This window comes from Halichondria panicea, chromosome 1, assembly GCF_963675165.1.
Source record: "Halichondria panicea chromosome 1, odHalPani1.1, whole genome shotgun sequence".
NCBI classification, from domain to species: Eukaryota; Metazoa; Porifera; class Demospongiae; order Suberitida; family Halichondriidae; genus Halichondria; species Halichondria panicea.
Genome location: NC_087377.1, coordinates 11,619,314 through 11,638,814, shown reverse-complemented (window position 1 = coordinate 11,638,814; position 19,501 = coordinate 11,619,314). Strand labels below are relative to the sequence as shown.

Sequence of the window (19,501 nt, the reverse complement as noted above, 5' to 3'; positions counted from 1 at the left end):
TGCCCATGTTGATACCTGTTTTCGGACTGCTGCAGTCAAAGGTCCCAGGGTCAGGAGACCACCCGCTACTGCCACAGGTTGAGGTTCTCACTTCACTATCTCTACTACAAGTGAAGGTGAGCATGGATCCACCAATAGTGACAGGAGGTGTGTTGGTGATAGTAACACCAACAGCAGTAGACGGTGTGGGGCACACAACTGCATTAATTAAAAGTATATCTGATTGTTGTATAATATTATGACCATGAAATGGCTTACTCAGATCCTCAATTAAACTCTCTTGACTCATTCCAACACAGTTGACAGCTCTGATGGTCATATTGTAGGGAGTGTTGTAGGAAACAGTTATCTGTGCTGAGGTGGTCTCCACGATGCCTGGTGACTCGGAGAGAGTTGTTGGGGAGATGGTGACGACATAGCTGACTGACACACCACCAGTAGAGGAGGGAGGATCCCAGTCCAGAGTGATAATAGAGGAGCTGAGTTGGTTTAGAGTAGAGGATACTCTTGAATTGAGTGGACGTAAGGGTGGATCTGCATGTGGGTATATTAATCACTTGTTCCACACTTTTATATAATGTTACAAAACAAAGAGCAGTCAACTCACCAGCCACAGTGATGGTAAGAGGACCCTCTCTTGAGTTCTCTCCCTCACACAACACCATAGTACCCTCTACAATAGAGGCCTCAGACAGTGAGGTGAGAGTGGCAGTGAGAGGTCCACTGGAGTCAGTGAGAACACCACGGAATGCTGGATTACCTCGTGTGACATCAATGTTGCTGGTGTCTAAAGTTATGGTGAATACTTGTAGTTGTGGAGAAGTGACCGTCCATCGTATGACACTACCAGGCAGAGTGCAGGTGAAGGTGACAGTGTCATCAGGACAGGACACAGTGGAGGTGGATGTCAGTGTGGCTGCATACAAAAATAAGGATAGCTATAGTCAAGGTTCTAGTGCATGAACACACAATTATACCTATATAAGTCCTACCTGCAGCAACAGCAAACAACTGAATAATAGTAACTGCTTTTACTTGCATTTTAGATCTATTGCAGAATCTAGATAACATTTTAAGAACACAAACACCACTAAATTGCTTGTGTTAAATTTGTGGGTGTAGTCTAGATCTAGAGAAACATTAAAGAGCCCATCTTCTACCTTCTATCGAGACCTTCTATATAGGTTATAAGTAACCTTTAGATCCTCCCCATGCATCTTCATAACGACTCTGATGACACAAGCTGAGGCTAGATCTAGAACTATTTGGGTTTTAGTGGTTGGTAAGTCACTGTAGTGTATAGGTATTAATATTCACTGTAAGAACAGATCAGAGAGATCAAAATTAAAAGTACCCTCAAATGAACAATCGTGTTGCATGTTTCACCTTATGAAATCATTATTTTGCAAATGAATATGACCGTAGGATTAATGGCTATTGGGGAAGATGAATTAAGTAAGGGAGTCAGAGGGAAGATTTTTCTTTTAGCTTATCAGAGATGCAATTAGCCTCCTCCACAAGCCTCGAGTGAAGAAAGGGCTACTGACTGTTTACGCATGTGCAAACTTATCTTGTAACATGTTCCGTAAAACTGAACATTTCTTCAAACAATTAATACAGACAAAGTAGCTATAAATTCAGTGTGCATGCATGTACACATGCAGAGCTATAGCCTCGATTCAAGGCCGCTTTAGAAGCGCTTCTAAAGCGGCCTTGAATCGAGGCTAGCAGAGCTATAGCTGTACAAAAGAATTGACTTATTAGTAAATGTAGGTTTGTTGTAGCACTTCACTCTATGAGCTATTTTTCTTCGGCTTTGCCAAGGCTATAGATGGTCATCTTCACTGCTAACAGTAGGGCCTGAACTGTAGATACTGTATAATTATGTACTATGAGTATAGATACGTGAGATTGAAGAAATAAAACGTCATGCACTGGATCATTTACGTTGTTATCCAAATTCCCCAGATTTCTGAGAATAATTATAGTTATAGGGTAGCTTGAAATTGAGAGAAAATAAAGTTGGGTATCCTGCCTATACTAGAGTCTATAGTGTCCATGTTTGTAAATCTGATTCTAGATCTCCTTCCTAAAGGTGTACCCTTGGTGCTAGGTGGTCTGACTCGTGACTACACTGAGACCCCCTGTGCTGGAGATGTGATCTCACTCACTTGTACAGTGCCTAGGGCTTTGCTGGAATGGGACGTACCTGATCCAACAAGAGACTTGATACTTGATAGCATAACAGAACTTCCATTCCAACGAGATCAGTACACCGTTACATTTATCATGTTTAATTCTACTAGTTCAGCGATCACCTCCAGTTTGAGTTTCCCTACGGTGGAGGGAATCACTATTAGTTGTCTTCCTTTATTGCAGCCTGAGTTGAGGGAAGAACTAACTATACTGACAGCAAGTGAGATTATAATTATGCATGCAAAGCAAGTTTTGCAAAGCATAATACTTTTCTACAGCTACCACACCACCAAATGGATTCAGTGACTCAATTCTGAGTAGCTCAGCCGATAAAGTTAGTGTAACTGTTGGTTGGAACCCTCCTACTGAGACTGGTGATCGAACCTACACAGTGATCATCTCACCTCCGGCCCAGCTCTCTGCTACTGTCTCCGTCACTGTGACTGCTCAATACAATCTGGACTACACTGTCAGTGTTGTAGCTACCAACTGTGCTGGAAACAGTACGACTGCTGAGTATAACTTTTTGATTGGTAAGAGCTGCCAAGTATCAATATTATTGAATACACATACAGTCACATTAATATCTGATTCCCTCTCAGGCGGCTGTCCTATGTTGACCAACTCTACAAACGGAGCCTTTGAAACCGGTGTCCAGCAGATTGCCAAAATCCATAGTAACCATCCAGTGTGACGCTGGGTATGTATCTGCTGTTTCAGTGGTTACATGTGAGAGTACACTGATGTGGAGTCCAGATCCTGAGACTACTGAGTGTAGCCAACTTACCCAACCTTCCCCCACAACTCGTGAGCCGTAATAATAATTTGCTTGTAAGTGCATAATTATATGCTTACTTTTCACGATAATTCCAGCTCTTCCAATGAGGTGCACAGCTCTACTATCCTCACCACAGAATGGTACCATAAGTGATCATTCAGTACTAGCTATTCCTGGTACACAAGTGACCTTTCAGTGTGACGATGGACTGTTCCCTAAGGGGATAATGACTGCTACCTGTCTAGCTACAGGAGAGTGGGACAAGAATCCAGGGGAAACGGTCTGCAAAGGTTAGTGTTTACGTTACTTGCATGTATATATATTGAACCACCTATATACAGATCAATCCCAAACTCTATTCACTGGTACTGACCTTGGAATTGCTGTTTCTGTTAGTGTGGTTGTTATGGCAGTTCTGTTTATGATCATTGGATTCCTCACTGGAGTCCTAGTGATGTACCTTTGCTCTCATAAGAAGGCAGTATACTCCCCATCAGCTGATGGACAAGCTAACGTAAGACCCACTGTACCAGCTGGTCCTGTTTATGAAGAAGTGTCATGCAAAGAGGAGATTGAACTGAATACTAACCAAGCATATGGACCAGTTGGACTGTAAGAATTGTCATTTAGTGTTTTTATGATGCTGCACTATACATTGTACATGTCGGTTCATAGGACTATATAATTACAATTTTGGTATATTATGTATATAATTACATAGATGTCTCAGTGCCACAGAGAATAATACTGCATGCATGTTATATCAATTCCTTTGGTTGGGGAAACTGCAGGTGACAATAATTATATATTATTATGATGTATATACAACAGCTATACATGCCCTATAAATTATAATAATTTATTCTCAGTGTTCGATCAGTTCAGTCCCAATTAAACCAACACAATGAACTGTGTGTCTATACATTCAGCTTCTCACTACTCAATATAAAATTGTTTGCATAGGAAACACCAGAAACACCATGAATGGTGTTTATGTTGAAGTTGATTAGACTGTCCAACAGTTGTAAAGAAATCAAAAAGCACATACATGCAAATGTACGTTGCAGAGAGGAGTTCAAATTCCGGATGACAATAATTATGATATGAGGTGCAATTCAGTAATAGATAATTGATTACAGGAAAATTGTACTGAAAGCTAAAATGGGTGAGTATCTTTTTGAGATTTCTTCTGCATGGCTTATTTCCTGACAAGCTTTAGTGCTGGTGTAAAAAAATTACAATAAGTTATATTTGCTGCAGGAATCTGACAGAACAGTAACTGTTGTATATATATAATTAATTCTCTTAATTGTTGTTTTTTCTTACTCTTTGTTCATCAGTTTAAATAATTATATGAACAGATGCAGTGTTATTGTTTACATTGTCAACATTACGTATCCGATACTGAATAATGAAAGCTGCAATGAAAACAATAGATTATATTGAAAGCTAGGGTATATATAATGCACATACTACTGCACACCGAGGCGTAGTTATAATAACTGTCGAGTTTGATCACTTGATTCATTAAGAAACCACACCACTTTATTCTATTTCTGATTGAGGAAGTCAGAAAACTTACATAATAACGACAGGTTTTACAGCAAAAAATAACGGTGATATAAATGTAATTTGAGACAATTAATCTACACTATCAAAACACTAGCGAGTCTATATATATAATTACAGTTCTATAAAACAAACAAAATGCCAGAATGATTGCAATTAACTTGTTGATTGCTATTGAATATTAAAATAAGCGAGTTTCACAGTCCTAATGGTCCATACGCCTGGTTAGTGTTAAGTTCAATCTCCTCTTTGGGTGACACCTCTTCATAAACAAAAACAGCTGGTGCAGTGGGTCCTACATTTGCTTGTCCTTCAGTTGCCGGGAAGTACACCGCCTTCTTACGAGAGAAAAGATGCATTACCAGCAGTCCAGTGAGGAATCCAATGACTAGAGTGACAATGAAAGTGATGACCACACTGATAGTGACAATTGCAGAAGTGGATAACAAAGGAGCGACAGTAGAAACTGTGAGATGAGATACCGGTATTAGATAGCAAACAATTACAAAGCTCATCACCTTCAGTCCTAAGTACACACTTGATTGCCTCAGGCTCAGTGCTCCAGACTCCAGCATTAGTGCACGTGGTGTTGTTGGGTTCAGTCAGTGAGAGTCCATTGTCACACTGGTAAGTCAGCACTGTTCCCTCCAACACTGTCTCGTTCAACCTCTCATGGTCCACTATAGCACCGTTGCAGGGCTCAACAGGTACAGTGCAGTTGACTATAATTATATGGACGGTCAGAAAATATCATATGATTATACTATGACTATAGCACATGATAGATGTTTGTATCTCATCAGCTCAGCATGAGCACCTGATATTATATGACCTGCCATTGAATACAATTGTAGACAGATCATGCAGACAGAAATTATTTTTTCGCAGCAAAATTTTGTTCTGATCAACTACATTTCACCTGGTCTCTCCCTGCACATCAAGCTCCCAGGATTCTCCACCCACTCTCCCCTACTCCCCACATCAGTGCATGTGCTGGTCCTCACATCAAAGGGGAACAGTCCCTCGTCACAGCGATAGGTGACCTCTGAACCCAGTGAGAAGGGTGGTGTCCCACCACTGATGTCCACACTACCTCTAGATGGTGCATCAGGAGAGCCACAGGTGACTGGGGGATCTAATGAGGACACCAATGAAAAGAAGCATGTACAAATTTATGTGATTAAGATTATATACCTGTAATCGGACTGCTGCAGTCAAAGGTCCCAGGGTCAGGAGACTATCCATTACTGCCACAGGTTGAGGTTCTCACTTCATTGTCTCCACTGCAAGTGAAGGTGAGCATGGATCCACTAATAGTGACCGGAGGTGTGTTGATGATGGTAACACCAGCAGCAGTAGACGGTGTGGGGCACACAACTGTAAGAGAAGGAGCATAGATATACAATGTACATTACGTTTAATGAGCTTACTCAGATTCACAATTCTAGTTTCATTCATTCCAGCACAGTTGTCAGCTCTGATAGTCACATTGTATAGAACGTTGTAGGAGACAGTGATTTGTGCTAAGGTGGTGTCCACAGTGACTGGTGACCCAGAGAGAGATGTTGGGGAGATGATGAGGACATACCTGATAGACACACAGAGGAGGGAGCCTCCCAGTCCAGAGTGATATTAGAGGAACTGGGATGATTTAGAGTGGAGGATATTCTTGGGTTTAGTGGAGACCATACAGTGTACACACAATTCCAAAGCTCATCTATATATATATCACCTTCAGTCATAAGTACACACATGATTGCCTCAGGCTCAGTGCTCCAGACTCCAGCATTAGTGCAAGTAATGGTGTTGGGTCCAGTCAATGAGAGTCCATTGTCACACTGGTAAGTCAGCACTGTTCCCTCCAACACTGTCTCGTTCAACCTCTCATGGTCCACTATAGCACCGTTGCAGGGCTCAACAGGTACTGTGCAGTTGACTATAATTATATGGACGGTCAGAAAATATCTGTATCATAATTATGTGTTGATGATGGTAACACCAGCAGCAGCAGACGGTATGGGGCACACAACTGCATTAAGTAGGAGGAATACTTTGTATGTCATGACTGTTACACTGGAATGAGTCTACAACCAAATACAACCAATGACGACATTCCATGAAATAGCTTACTCAAATCAACAATAGAACCCTCTTGACTCATTCCAGCACAGTTGACAGCTTTGATGGTCACATTGTAGGGTGTGTTGTAGGAGACAGTTATCTGTGCTGAGGTGGTATCCATGGTGACTGGTGACCCGGAGAGAGGTATTGGGGAGATGGTGACGACATAGCTGACAGACACACCACCAGTAGAGGAGGGAGGGTCCCAGTCCAGAGTGATAATAGAGGAGCTGAGTTAGTTTTGGGCTGAGGAGGACACCCTTGGATTCAGTGGAGGGGAGGGTGAATCTGGCATGAGTGTATTGATAAAACTGACAGTGCATGTGTACATGCATGCATATGTATGCACTCCATCAGCCACTCACCAGCCACAGTGATAGTGAGAGGACCCTCTTGTGAGCTTGCTCCCTCACACAACACCATAGTACCTTCTACAATTGAGGCCTCAGACAGTGAGTTTTTAGATTTAATCTAGCACACTCTCTTATTGATGTCACACACAGGTAATCCAACCTCTCCACTAAACCCAAGAATAATAGTAAAGATAGCTCCTCACCAGCAACCAATATTGTCTGCTGTAGTTCAACAACTGTAATACCATTTAAAGTACACAGGTGACAATGCTTCCATCCAGTACAGACACTTTACTGAGGTTGATGAGAGTAGAAGTCAGGTTTACTCCGTCACTGCTCACAAGAACAGCCTCAAACATGATCACTCCAAATCCAAATGTGTCCCTTCGACCGACTAGAGAACCAAGGAAGAGTGTACTTTGCATAGTCATTAACCCAGACTCTGCTGGAGGATTGACTTGCCATCTCAGTACACTAGACATATCACCAGGCACAGAGCATGTGAACAGAACTGCCTCTCCAGGACATGCAACACTGCTGTTGGATACCAGAGAGGCCTCTGTTGAAGTTTATGTAGCTAGATCTAGTATATATATTTTAGATGCTGTATTGGACTCACTTGTAGCTCTGTGTCTATAAAGCAAAAGTAAAAAAATAGGAAATTAGGCCAAGACATTATGACAGAGCTACATCTAGCTCTATGATTTAACTAAGCTAAGTTCCCCAACTGTAAACAATGTTATTTTTCATATATTTAGTTAACACTCTTTACCAAATCAACTAGACAAGTAAAAAATCGATTAGAGAAGTTGATTTAACTTAGTTCAAGTGTTAACTAAACATCATGCTGGAGTGATGGTGGCATACATGAAAAGCAGTAGACTATACTCTAGCTGCAAGCTATGTCTTTTTCTACTGTGACCCTTTATCATCATGTAATAATTACATCAAATAATAGTTGTAGAGATTGCATGACCCTTTATCAGAGAGCTAGTACACCCTTGTCTCACTTGGTGTTTATTGTGTAGTGGGTCTTTACCTTGTTTTGTCTGAAGTGATTGACCAATTATGGATGAAGAGTTGCTGGAGCTGGCAGATCATCTCAATGAGATCTCTCAGAAACTCTGACTATTTGTGAGGCTGGTGAGTATGCAGTCACTGTTAGAAGCATAGATTATTAAAGGGATTGGAAACAGAAGCGGATCACGTGCTAACGTACATAGACTTGATGCTTGTGATTAGAATACCCTTGATCTCATCTGTGTTTCACTTTTTAATTAGTGCATGGAAACGATAGCGTTGACTTAAAACTCTGCTCTAAGAGACGATCATTCAGGCAGGTATTGTATAAACAGTTTTTACCAGTGCTTCGTGCTGTTATTGGGAGGTAAGCTGCGTCTTACATTAACAGCATCAGGAAGGTTTTATTAGCACTATATCTCCTTTAGCTGGATTAAGATTGGCTGGCAGAAAATTGCCCCCTCTGGATCTCACCCAAGACACAAAACACAGTTATTTTGGTATTTGGGGTTTTACTGCATGACTTGCATCCAAAGGTCCTCTATATAAACCATCAATACAGCACCTCTAACAACGCTACTCGCCCTCACAGACACTATAGTGACTGGTTCTAGTCCGTTGCAATTAATTTTCTTCATGTCAGTGGGGTAGGCAGAGGGGGAGCTGACAGGGCTAGAGCCCCCCTCCTTTTGTGCTCCATCAACTGCAACTTAGCTTGAAACTGTAATCTGTCGATCTATTCTGCAGTACTGTATGCATAGTTACTAGAATGATGTCATGTAATGGATATGTGGGCAGGGCCATCTGATGCGCATGCTTACTGCTGAGGAAAAGTGATGACCTTTTTTTAGTGAATAAACTTCAGCGTCTATGCTTCAACAATTTGAGCCCTGCCCCCTTCCCAATCCAAAATTCAAAATCCTGGCTACGCCACTGCATGTAGAATAACGGCCTCGATTAAACCACCGGGAAACATGGATTGTACCGCTTCCATTTCCAATCCCTTTACTTTATCTATGTTAGAAGTGATTGGCATGTTAATTAGTGGTAATGAGTATAAACTAAAAGTGAGACGGTGTACAAGCCATTCATTCTAACATACATGTACTTTGGTACGTACTTCTTCGAATACACCAATATACTGGAAGTTCCCTTTATCAAGCATGAAATATTTTATTCTCTGAATCCCTTCCAGTTGTGTATGTCCACAGATCAGAGGAGAGACAACCACACCTATACCCATAGTGATCGATACTTGCTACCAGCCAACCAGTAATAATCATGTTCATCAACTAATGGTAGTAGGGCCTCCATCAAAGCTACGACCCTTAATTCTTAATGTTTATTGTAGAGTGTATCTTTACCGTCTGTTGGGCTCAGTGTGATTGTTGCTTATCCATTCTGAAGTCTTTACCAAATCCACCCACCCTAGTACAGACTGTGTTTGTTGACTGATGCATATACCATTTGTACTTCATTTTACGTGTATTCTTTACAGTAGGTTTTTCACCACGGTAGAGAGGTTAATTGTCCTTGCAGATTGTAACTAGTCCAACTTTGAAGTCAATTAACCGTACTGTCTGCAACAACCAAATTAAGGTTCTAATGAATGTGTCCACTAGCTAGCTACCACCACTAAAATTAATCTGATTAGAGCCTTGCTTCACTTGGAATTATTTTGCATAGGAAATTTGTAGGGTCCTTCGTTATTGTTCCACTGTATTTCACTATCTCTCCCCCCCCCTCAGGTACTATGTGGCTGAGGAGACCTGGAGGGTGGTCACACAGACCAGGGGAGTGCAGCTGGTCAAGCAGCACATCCACAAAGACTTAAGTGGTGAGTTTCTGTGCTTTGAACACAAATATGGACAAGCTAGCCAGGTATTTCTGTAGCACAAATTGTTAGTTGAGATCCTTATCACTCACGCACGCATGCACACACACACACAGTAGTAATAATTTTTCATTTTGTACCTTGCCAAACCTAAAGGACAAGTTTTAGGGCTCTTCATACATTTACTTACCTAGTATTACTCTCATTTGCTTCTTTTCAAAACCTTCTCTTGACCTCAAAACCAGTGAAATCACACCTCAAGGTGTCTATTGGTTGACATGCGGACTGTTGCAAGAGGGGTGTACAGCTATATACGCCCTTCGGGCTCGAGTTGTACATTAGCTGTACATCCCTCTTACATGACGTTATATAACCTATACTTATTGCTGATTGTGTAATATTTACGTTGCAAATGTAAGCTCACGTGATCCCGTTTCCAATCCCCTTCCTCTACTATCTATGGTTTATTTCTGTAGCCCCACCGGTCCCCACCTACCATTTTACATATACTGTAAGTAATAGTAGAATTTACAGTTTTCACATGCTGCATAAGCTGCCTTTCTGCCTTATATTCTAATAGTGAAAGCACTGCGGGTGCTAATGCCTCGGTGAGGTGCCAAAGCTACATGACATAAAATTAATAGCTTTTGCATTAATTGCTTGCATGCAGGCAGAATCACAAGGGAAACGGAAACTCAAAGAGTAGGTAATGATCAACCATGATTGTTGTTAAAAACTATCGATGCCAAAAGTTCAAGTCTAAAATTAATGGCTGCGTCAGCAGAGCCTTGCAGCTCTCTTCTCACCCTTGAAGCTATACCAACAGCTAGCATTCTAGTGCAGAGCTAACTACTAAGTAGAGTAGCAACACTCGGTGAAAAATTTTTGCTACGCACTCTTGAAAAGGCTGCAATGGCATTCCAAGTAAGCAAAACTAGGCATAACTCGAGAACGAAGCATTATTTTGAAATTAAAATCCAAGAAAACATTACTAGAAGCCTATAGAAACTCTTACTTGCACTTTATTCATCTTTGAGCAGCTGTAGCAGTCTATACACACACAGACACACAGACACACAAACACACTACCGTATACCTTGCTTGCGCATGCGCACCGAGGCATAATAAACTTCACTGCCCTAAAAGAGAATAGCAAAGAAAGTTTAGAACAAGTTAATCCTAACCCTCCACACACACACACGTACACACACACACACATTTATATTTAAGACACCTATATATAGGACACATATTTAGTATATAAACACCTTTTAAAGGACACCTATTTCGTATATAAGACACCTCTTTAATTATAGTACATCTTTTTCATATATAGGACACCTATTTCGTATATAAGACACCTCTTTAATACTATAGTACACCTTTTTCATATAATTATAGGACACCTATTTCGTATATAAGACACCTCTTTAATACTATAGTACACCTTTTTCGTATATAGGACACCTATTTCGTATATAAGACACCTCTTTAATACTATAGTACACCTTTTTCGTATATAGGACACCTATTTCGTATATAAGACACCTCTTTAATACTATAGTACACCTTTTTCATATATAGGACACCTATTTCGTATATAAGACACCTCTTTAATACTCCCAGTCCCAGTCCTCCCGCGCCCCGTATATCTTTTTCAAAACTCAATCGTGTGGTTCACTGGCCCCCGAAATGAGGAGGGGAGGATGTATGGACTCACACTATCACAAGCCAGGAGAGCTGTGGGAGAAGAAGGGGTGAGGGTGTGTGATGTGTGTGGATATGTTATGTGATTGAGGGTGTAGTGGGGTATGGGATAAAGGTATGTTGTGTAGATTAGGTGTACTGATCATGTACAAAGATGTGTGTGATAAGGATACTTTGTACATGTGCATGTGGTATAAATGTAAACTACGGGGTGTTATCTGTGTCAAAATGACTATGACAATGTGCACATGTGTCCAAGTGTTGAGTACAGCTTGTGAATGTGTTGTGTGATATAAATTGAGGCAGAGTATAATAATTATGCCTCGGTGCGCATGCGCAAGTGAGGTATACGGTAGTGTGTTTGTGTGTCTGTTTGTTTGTTTGTCTGTGTGTGTAGACTGCTACAGCTGCTCAATGATCAATGAACTGAGTTTCTATAGGCATCTAGTAACGTTTTCTTGGATTTTAACTCGTGGATTTGCAAAATAAAGCTTCTTTCTCTAGTTATGCCTACTTTGCTTACTTGGAATACCATTGCAGCCTTTTCAGAAGAGTGCGTAGTAAAACTTGTCCATGGAGTGTTGCTATACTCTACTTAGTAGTTAGCTCTGCACTAGAACGCTAGCTATTGGTAGCTGCAAGAGAGTGAGAAGAGAACTGCAAGGCTCTGCTGGGTTAGGGTGTGATATGTGTGTGGATATGCTATGTGATTGAGGGTGTAGTGGGGTATGGGATAAAGGTATGTTGATGTTGTGTAGATTAGGTGTACTGATCATGTACAATAATGTGTGTGATAAGGGTACTTTTGTAGATGTGCATGTGGTATAAATTAAAAGTAGTGATAACTAGTGATACACAAGGATCCAAGTGTCCAAGTGTTGAGTACAGCGTATGATGTAAATTAACGTATAATAATTGTACTAAAAAAATTTCCCTCCTCCAATTCCCTTGAAATTTTCTCTCTCACTTTTTTTTTTGAATGTGTTCAATGTTGCTCTCTCCCTTTCTCTGTCCACAGTTGCCAGTGTTTGCCAGTTACTGAGTGAGTGAGCTGTATCTTCTATGGACTGGTGAGTTATATTAGGACTGTGTGTATAGGAGCCATTACTTTCAATATCGTAGGTTTGCTCCAAAACACTTTGTGTCCTTTTTTCCAATATTGATAAATAAATGTAGATCTACATACTCCATATACCCTCATCCACCACAGAGCAGTGACAATGCCTGGTGCATGCAGTCTGTTGGAGTGGACTGTCTCACCTCACTCTGTCAGCTGCTGGGGAGAATGATCCTCAGAGGGAGAATAGAACAACATAATCCAATGTGAGTCTTTGTGTAATATCATGATAGCACTGTATGGCATGACATAGGCTCAAGTCCAACTTTCCTTATACAGGACAATTGTTACTGTACCCACGTATGTTTATTGTGTCATTCAGTATGACCCTTAATTATAAGTTAACTTACAGCCAAACCCACTCAGCTTAGGCTAAACTTCCACTGTATACCATATATACGTACATTGTGTGAATTTGTGTCACTTAAAGTACTTACTTCGTTTATGGGACATTCCTCAATTTAGTCACCACAAAAAATGAGCACCCCCTCAGATTTCAGTGAAACATACATACTAATAACCACACCCAATTTTAGCCCCATGTATCATAATTATTTACGAGTCCTTCAAAATTCACTAAAATGTTGGTGACCCAGCCACCTATATGCTATAGAGCATAATTTCTGCCAATTATCTTATAGTGGGTTATTTTTGTATGGTGGAAAGTTTCGTATCAGTGGCTACAAAAATTAAAACTGAGAAATTTTTCATCACGTCACCATCCCGACCTGTACGAATACAGTTTGTGAAAATTGCACCAACGAAAATTATCCGCTATATACAGTATACCTTTCAATCAAACCAAAATTAATTGTTAAACGTTATCCCATAATCTGGCCACACAACATTGTGAAACCCTAGTTGTTACATAAATACACTCTGGAAACACTCTGATCATAAGTTGTTTTTCTTTTAAGAGGTGGCCTTACCTCAGAAGCAATAAATAAATTCTTATGTGTGTTAATTATTTGCTCTATCTATACGTGATGCTTCGGAGAATTCTGAAAGGTCACCCTTTAGCTATAGGCAATTCTTATGGAATGACCCAGTCGTGTCAATAACTGCAGTTCACTTTTATATTTCAATGTCCATATCTTCTGATGCCATCACGAAATTAAGTTGTAAAAGGCGGACAATAGTAACTAAAGACGCCATTTTTGAGTAATTAAATGTTACAACAAATGAGCTTTGACCCTTTAACCTTTTGAGTGCCCACCCCCTTTAAACGTGTCATCTGAAAGACTATATCATAAGGAGTATGGTGAATTAATCAGTTTTTATCTGAATCATCAGAAGTTAATGTGTTCTATGAACTAAGAAGCCATATTACATTATTATGGGGATAAAATTGGCAACGTGTGTCTCATGAATCAGTTGCCCTTCCTAAACGAGACTGTCTGACCAATGAGATTGCTCACAAGTATCAGGTGACTTGAATAGGAGGCAGCAAATAATGAAACGTTACCTGCAGTTGAGCAGCAAGCAAATGTTGTGGCTAAACGGAGATAGCGGATGTGGCACGATTATAATAATCATGGTTTTATGGTTTTGTTAGCTTGTATATACAGTGTACGTCGTACATTCCATTGTGACATGACATTACTTAGAGAGTACTCAGATGTTCCTCTCTGAAAGGTGTGGCTGATTCATATAATTTATTGTGGAAAGGTATGTACATATCATTTATGCCAGGTTTCGTTGAAATCTGAGGGGGTGCACATTATTTTGTTTGACGTGCATGAAGTGTCTCTTATAACAAACCAATAATTTACTTACTTTCCTAACTTCATATGGCAGATGTAATGCACTTCCTTTATTATTAACTGCAGGTATCTGGACAGTTTGACAGAACAGTAACTGTAGCTTCCCTCAATGTTGTGCATATTATTATACATTTTTATTAACAAACATTATTATGTAATTGCTATAATAATTACAGTAACTGTTTAAAATAATGGTTAGCACTGTACAGCAGGTGAAACATATGCATATAATTATACTGCTGGCTAGAAAACATTATGTATGCATGATGATAGTTAGTACAAAAGTCAGTAGCATGAAGTTTAATTCACAGTCCTAGTGGTCCATACGCCTGGTTAGTGTTCAGTTCAATCTCCTCTTTGGGTGACACCTCCTCATAAACAGGACCAACTGGTTTAGTGGGTTCTACAACAGATAATGCTGTTTTTCTTGTGTAGTACACTGCCTTCTTACGCATAAACGAATACATCACTAGGAGTCCAGTGAGAAATCCAAGGATAGTAATGGCAACGAAAGTAGTAGTAACACTGATGGCAATAGTTACACCAGTTGATAGGGTGGCAGCTGTGAAGGATTAGCAATAAATATTGGGATAGAAGCCTGAGGCAGTTGTATATCACACCCAGAGTATCAGTACACGGGGTTGTATTGTTACTAGAATATTTTGTGGTGAACCAAATCAGCAGAAAAATTAATTTACCTCTTGCAATCTGCGTTCTGTGTGTAATTACCAGTACTAATTTAGGTTTTAATTTTTTATATTTGAAATTGATCCTTGCTCACAAAACATTAATCTAGTAATACTATAATTATAGCTAACTAGAATATTTGGCGGATGAGCCATTTGCATATAATAGGTGCCAACTTCCTAATGCAGCCAAGTTTCAAAACGTATAAGGGTGTTATATAGCCCCCCCTGAGCGACTGGCCCAAGGAGAAATTCACAATAATTCCTCTGATTTTCAGTGCAGTGCAACAATTCATATCTATAATTCTTCCATGTTTTCCTACAATCTCATGAATTGTTGTGGGGATGCCGTCCCAGCAGCATCACATACTGCTCAGCTCTCTTCACGCCCACTTATTGGATGCTTAAGCTATAAGTTCTCTTGTGTAAAGCTGTTTCTGTTCATTGTTAAAAGATTCAAGCAGTAGTTTTTTTTAACTTTTCCAGGCTTGATAAGTTTTATTGGATAGTAACACAGCTAATTAGAAGCAGTAACCTTGAAAATCTGGAATATCTAGGTGAATAGAAGTTTCTTTTCGGGATAAGAGTGTTAAATCCTGGAAAGTTGGCACCTATATGCATTTGGCATCTTAGGCGTGTGGCTACTGCTGCAATGCGTTGGGTCCACCGGAAAACTTTTAATTTGACGGTTTTAAATTTGGCCATCTAAAAACACCTACCAAAATGTCCGGTGTGTATGTATGAACATGGCAGCATGCAAGTATAGGGCAATAAATTACAGTCATGCAGAAGACAATAAGGCTTACGTTTGAAAACGGTTATTGGACACAATTATGGTAGATGATGGTGCATAGTCAGACATGCATGCAGTGCATGCATGGGACTAGCCTCGATCCAAGGCCACACTTCCTTGAAGAGTGGGCCTGATATCGACTGCTCTTGCGCATGCGTTAACCATGCAACAACGTGTATGCTCAGTAAAACAATGACATCACAAAGAACGGAAGTGAAGTAGATAGAAAGTTCGATAGAAGGTTAATTTCTAGCCCATCTGATAGCATTCTGATAGCTACCCGTAGCCTGCTATGTTAACAAAAGACTCACAGCCTGCAACAGTGTGCGGATGACAATCGTCTGAACAGAGTGAAAGCTGCTATATATGGACAGGCCACGCCCATCTATAATGCTTCTGGTGAAAAGTCTACTAAAAATTATAATTATACTACTGCTACTGACTCTATCAGAAAGAAAATTAGTCTCGAATACCCGCCTCAACCTAAAAGCTTTTAGGTTGAGGGGTATTCGAGACTAAAAGAAAATAGCTGTACAACAAACCTACAGCTCTGTCTCTAGCTAGCTAGCTATATATAGCTCTGTGTATGACTTTAACAATTAGTGTATTCTTTGTCAAGATAGTTTCTCTGATAAATTCAGTATTTAATATAATTATAGGAATTTGTACGGGAAAAAATGTCCACTAATTTTGCGCGTGCGCATGCAAGCAGTCAGTAGCAGGCCTTCTCTTCAGGGGAGGCCAGTGAAGGAGGCTAGCATGGGACTAGGATCACAGCAGAGACAGCAAACAAGTCCGAAATGTTACAAACCACCAGTGCAGGGTTTATTTCAGATTTTCCCAAGCGGGTGACATGTGATTGATTAGCTAGCATAGGACACTAGCTTGCTTGCGTCTCCAGAAAAATGTTACTTCGAACGAAAATGCTTTTCCAGACAAAATCGGTTAACTGACTTGTTGGTAACTTCAATGTTGCTGCAAACCTTGGAGCATGTGACATTGTATACCGGTATACAATGTACTAGCTATTAATAGTAGATCTATACAATGTAGTATTATTATCAAAAAATAATCGTGGTTACTGATTGTGACTAAGCAAACCATTGTTAAAAATAATGTACATTGTTGTTACAAGTTACTATATATTAGGAAAAAATTTAATCTTAAAATAATTTACACAGGTAAGCAGACTTAAAATAACACAGACAAACAGACCGCAAGGGATTACCATAACCCCGTGGTTGCTATGTGCCTCAGGTTCATTACTCTCACCTTCAGTTGGTAACACACACATGATTGCCTCAGGCTCAGTGCTCCAGACTCCAGCATTAGTGCAAGTGATGGTGTTGGGTCCAGTCAATGGGAGTCCATTGTCACACTGGTAAGTCAGCACTGTTCCCTCCAACACTGTCTCATTCAACATCTCATAGTCCACTATAGTTCCGTTGGATGGCTCCAAGGGTAAAGAACAGTTGACTGTGGTGAAATGCAACGTACATAGGATATACTATATAGCACCGGTGGTATGACAGGTACAGTGCAGTACGTTCACTTATAGACACAGCGAAAAAATGAACAGAAAATTGATGTAGACTATATACCTGGCCTCTCCCTGCACACAAAGCTCCCAGGATTCTCCACCCACTCTCCCCTACCCTCCACATCAGTGCATGTACTGGTTCTCACATCAAGGGAGAACAGTCCATTGTCACAGCCATAGATTACCATTGAACCCAGTGAGAAGGGTGGTGTCCCACCACTGATGTTCACACTACCTCTAGATGGTGCAACTGGAGGGCTACAGGCGATTGGGGGATCTAATACATGAGATCAACATTCCTTTAGAGAGTTAATTGCCCATGTATGATACCTGTAACTGGGATGCCACAGTCAAAGAACCCAGGGTCAGGAGACCACCCACTACTGCCGCAGGTTGAGGTTCTCACTTCATTGTCTCCACTACAAGTGAAGGTGAGCATGGATCCACCAATAGTGACAGGAGGTGTGTTAGTGATGATCACACCAACAGCAGTAGACGGTGTGGGGCATACAACTTTAGTAAAGAGAAGGACTACATGACTATATCTGTACGCACGACCTTGAAATAGCTTACTAAGATCAACTATTTGACTTTCTTGACTCATTCCAACACAGTTGACAGCTCTGACCATCACATTGTAGTGTGTGTTGTAGGAGACAGTGATCTGTGTGGAGGTGGTCTCCACGGTGATTGGTGACCCGGAGAGAGATGTTGGAGAGATAATGAGGACATACCTGACAGACACACCACCAGTAGAGGAGGGAGGGTCCCACTCCAGAGTAATAATGGAGGAGCTGGGTTGGTTTAGAATGGAGGATACTATTGGGTTGAGGGGAGGGGAGGGTGGATCTGTGGGTGCATTAATTACTTGTTCCACAATGTTTTGTTCCGAACAAAGAACTCACCAGCCACAGTGATAGTGAGAGGACCCTCTCGTGAGCTCCCTCCCACACACTCCACCATAGTATCCTCCACAGTGGAGGCCTCAGACAGTGAGGTAAGAGTGGCAGTAACCATTCCTCCACTGGAGTCAGTGAGAACACCACGGAATGCTGGAATACCTCGTGTTTCATCAGTGTTAATGTTGTCGTTGGTTCTTAAAGTTATGCTGAATGTAGCTTGTTGTGGTGGAGTGACATCCCATCGTATGAGACTACCAGGCATAGTGCAGGTGAAAGTGACAGTGTCATCAGGACAGGCCACAGTGGGGGTGGATGTCAGTGTGGCTGAAACAAATTGTGTGTTCCAGTGAACACATGTATAGATGATGATCTATGTGTAACTTACCTGCAGCAAGACTAAACAGCTGGATGCTGATAATAACTGCCTGTACTTGCATTGCAGGAGCTATATATATATAACTAGCTGGTACAACAACAAGCTTAAGTTTATTGATCACTTATGATATGAAACACACCCTCTATTGAGGAAGTCAGAAAAACCACATCAGAATGTTGAGTATAATTATAATATGGAAGAAGTCAACCATAATTATACAGAACTAGATCTATATAAATATAATTATTGGTAGTAGTACAGGTAATAAAATTATTGGTTCCTTCCAGTACAGACACTTCACTGAGGTTGATTAGGGTGGACATCAGAGTTCCACCATCATTGCTCACAAGAACAGAACAGCATGATCACTCCAGATCCTAATGTGTCCCTCCTTCGACCAACTTGAGAACCAATAAAGAATGTACTTTGAACCCAGACATCGCTGGAGGATCCACTTGCCATATCAATGCAGGGCAGGCTTAGAGCATGTGAGCAGAACTGCCTCTCCATGCAGGACACGCCACACTCGTGTTGGTGTTGGACGCTAATGAGGCCTCTGTAGTAGAACAGCTTCAATCACCACAGGGCAAATATAAAACCATCTTTACATCCTAGATTAGATTATACTTCTCCAGCCATGAGACAGTGGGTAATTTACTGTGTCAGTGTGGGTACGAAAAAAGAGATCTAATATTAACCTTGTGTTTACCATACCCTATACCCAGAGCCCTATATCTGCTATATCT

The 19,501-nt window shown here is 40.7% G+C and overlaps 2 protein-coding genes and 1 long non-coding RNA gene across 3 annotated transcripts; 2 read left to right on the top strand and 1 right to left on the bottom strand.

Annotated features, from left to right (window-relative positions):
• Nucleotides 1-2,058: 2,058 nt before the first annotated feature.
• LOC135349710 (uncharacterized) lies at nt 2,059-3,622 on the top strand. Its single transcript, XM_064548664.1, has 5 exons — nt 2,059-2,416; nt 2,475-2,729; nt 2,799-3,003; nt 3,070-3,264; nt 3,316-3,622. The coding sequence occupies exons 1-3, from the start codon at nt 2,059-2,061 to the stop codon at nt 2,888-2,890; spliced, it is 705 nt and encodes a 234-aa protein (XP_064404734.1). The 3' UTR covers nt 2,891-3,003; nt 3,070-3,264; nt 3,316-3,622.
• A 4,445-nt stretch (nt 3,623-8,067) lies between these two features.
• On the top strand, nt 8,068-14,667 carry LOC135347567 (uncharacterized). The gene is made up of 6 exons (XR_010398464.1): nt 8,068-8,160; nt 9,233-9,874; nt 11,498-11,628; nt 12,597-12,648; nt 12,789-12,901; nt 14,525-14,667. It is a non-coding gene; the product is annotated as an uncharacterized LOC135347567 (long non-coding RNA).
• LOC135347108 (mucin-2-like) lies at nt 14,623-18,874 on the bottom strand. Its single transcript, XM_064544987.1, has 7 exons — nt 18,765-18,874; nt 18,383-18,703; nt 18,051-18,326; nt 17,808-17,990; nt 17,539-17,754; nt 17,210-17,413; nt 14,623-15,020 (listed from the first exon to the last, which is right to left on the bottom strand). The coding sequence occupies exons 1-7, from the start codon at nt 18,814-18,816 to the stop codon at nt 14,764-14,766; spliced, it is 1,509 nt and encodes a 502-aa protein (XP_064401057.1). The 5' UTR covers nt 18,817-18,874; the 3' UTR covers nt 14,623-14,763.
• Nucleotides 18,875-19,501: the final 627 nt, after the last annotated feature.

Bases quoted from the DNA above. Each gene is read 5' to 3' on its own strand.
- LOC135349710 (XM_064548664.1), top strand. From the start codon at position 2,059: ATGTTTGTAAATCTGATTCTAGATCTCCTTCCTAAAGGTGTACCCTTG. The intron at 2,417-2,474 runs GTGAGATTATAA...ACTTTTCTACAG, and splicing joins ACTAACTATACTGACAGCAA to CTACCACACCACCAAATGGA. The intron at 2,730-2,798 runs GTAAGAGCTGCC...ATTCCCTCTCAG, and splicing joins TGAGTATAACTTTTTGATTG to GCGGCTGTCCTATGTTGACC.
- LOC135347108 (XM_064544987.1), bottom strand. From the start codon at position 18,816: ATGCAAGTACAGGCAGTTATTATCAGCATCCAGCTGTTTAGTCTTGCT. The intron at 18,704-18,764 runs GTAAGTTACACA...AATTTGTTTCAG, and splicing joins GCTGTTTAGTCTTGCTGCAG to CCACACTGACATCCACCCCC. The intron at 15,021-17,209 runs GTGAGAGTAATG...AATCCTTCACAG, and splicing joins GTGTGTGTTACCAACTGAAG to CTGCCACCCTATCAACTGGT.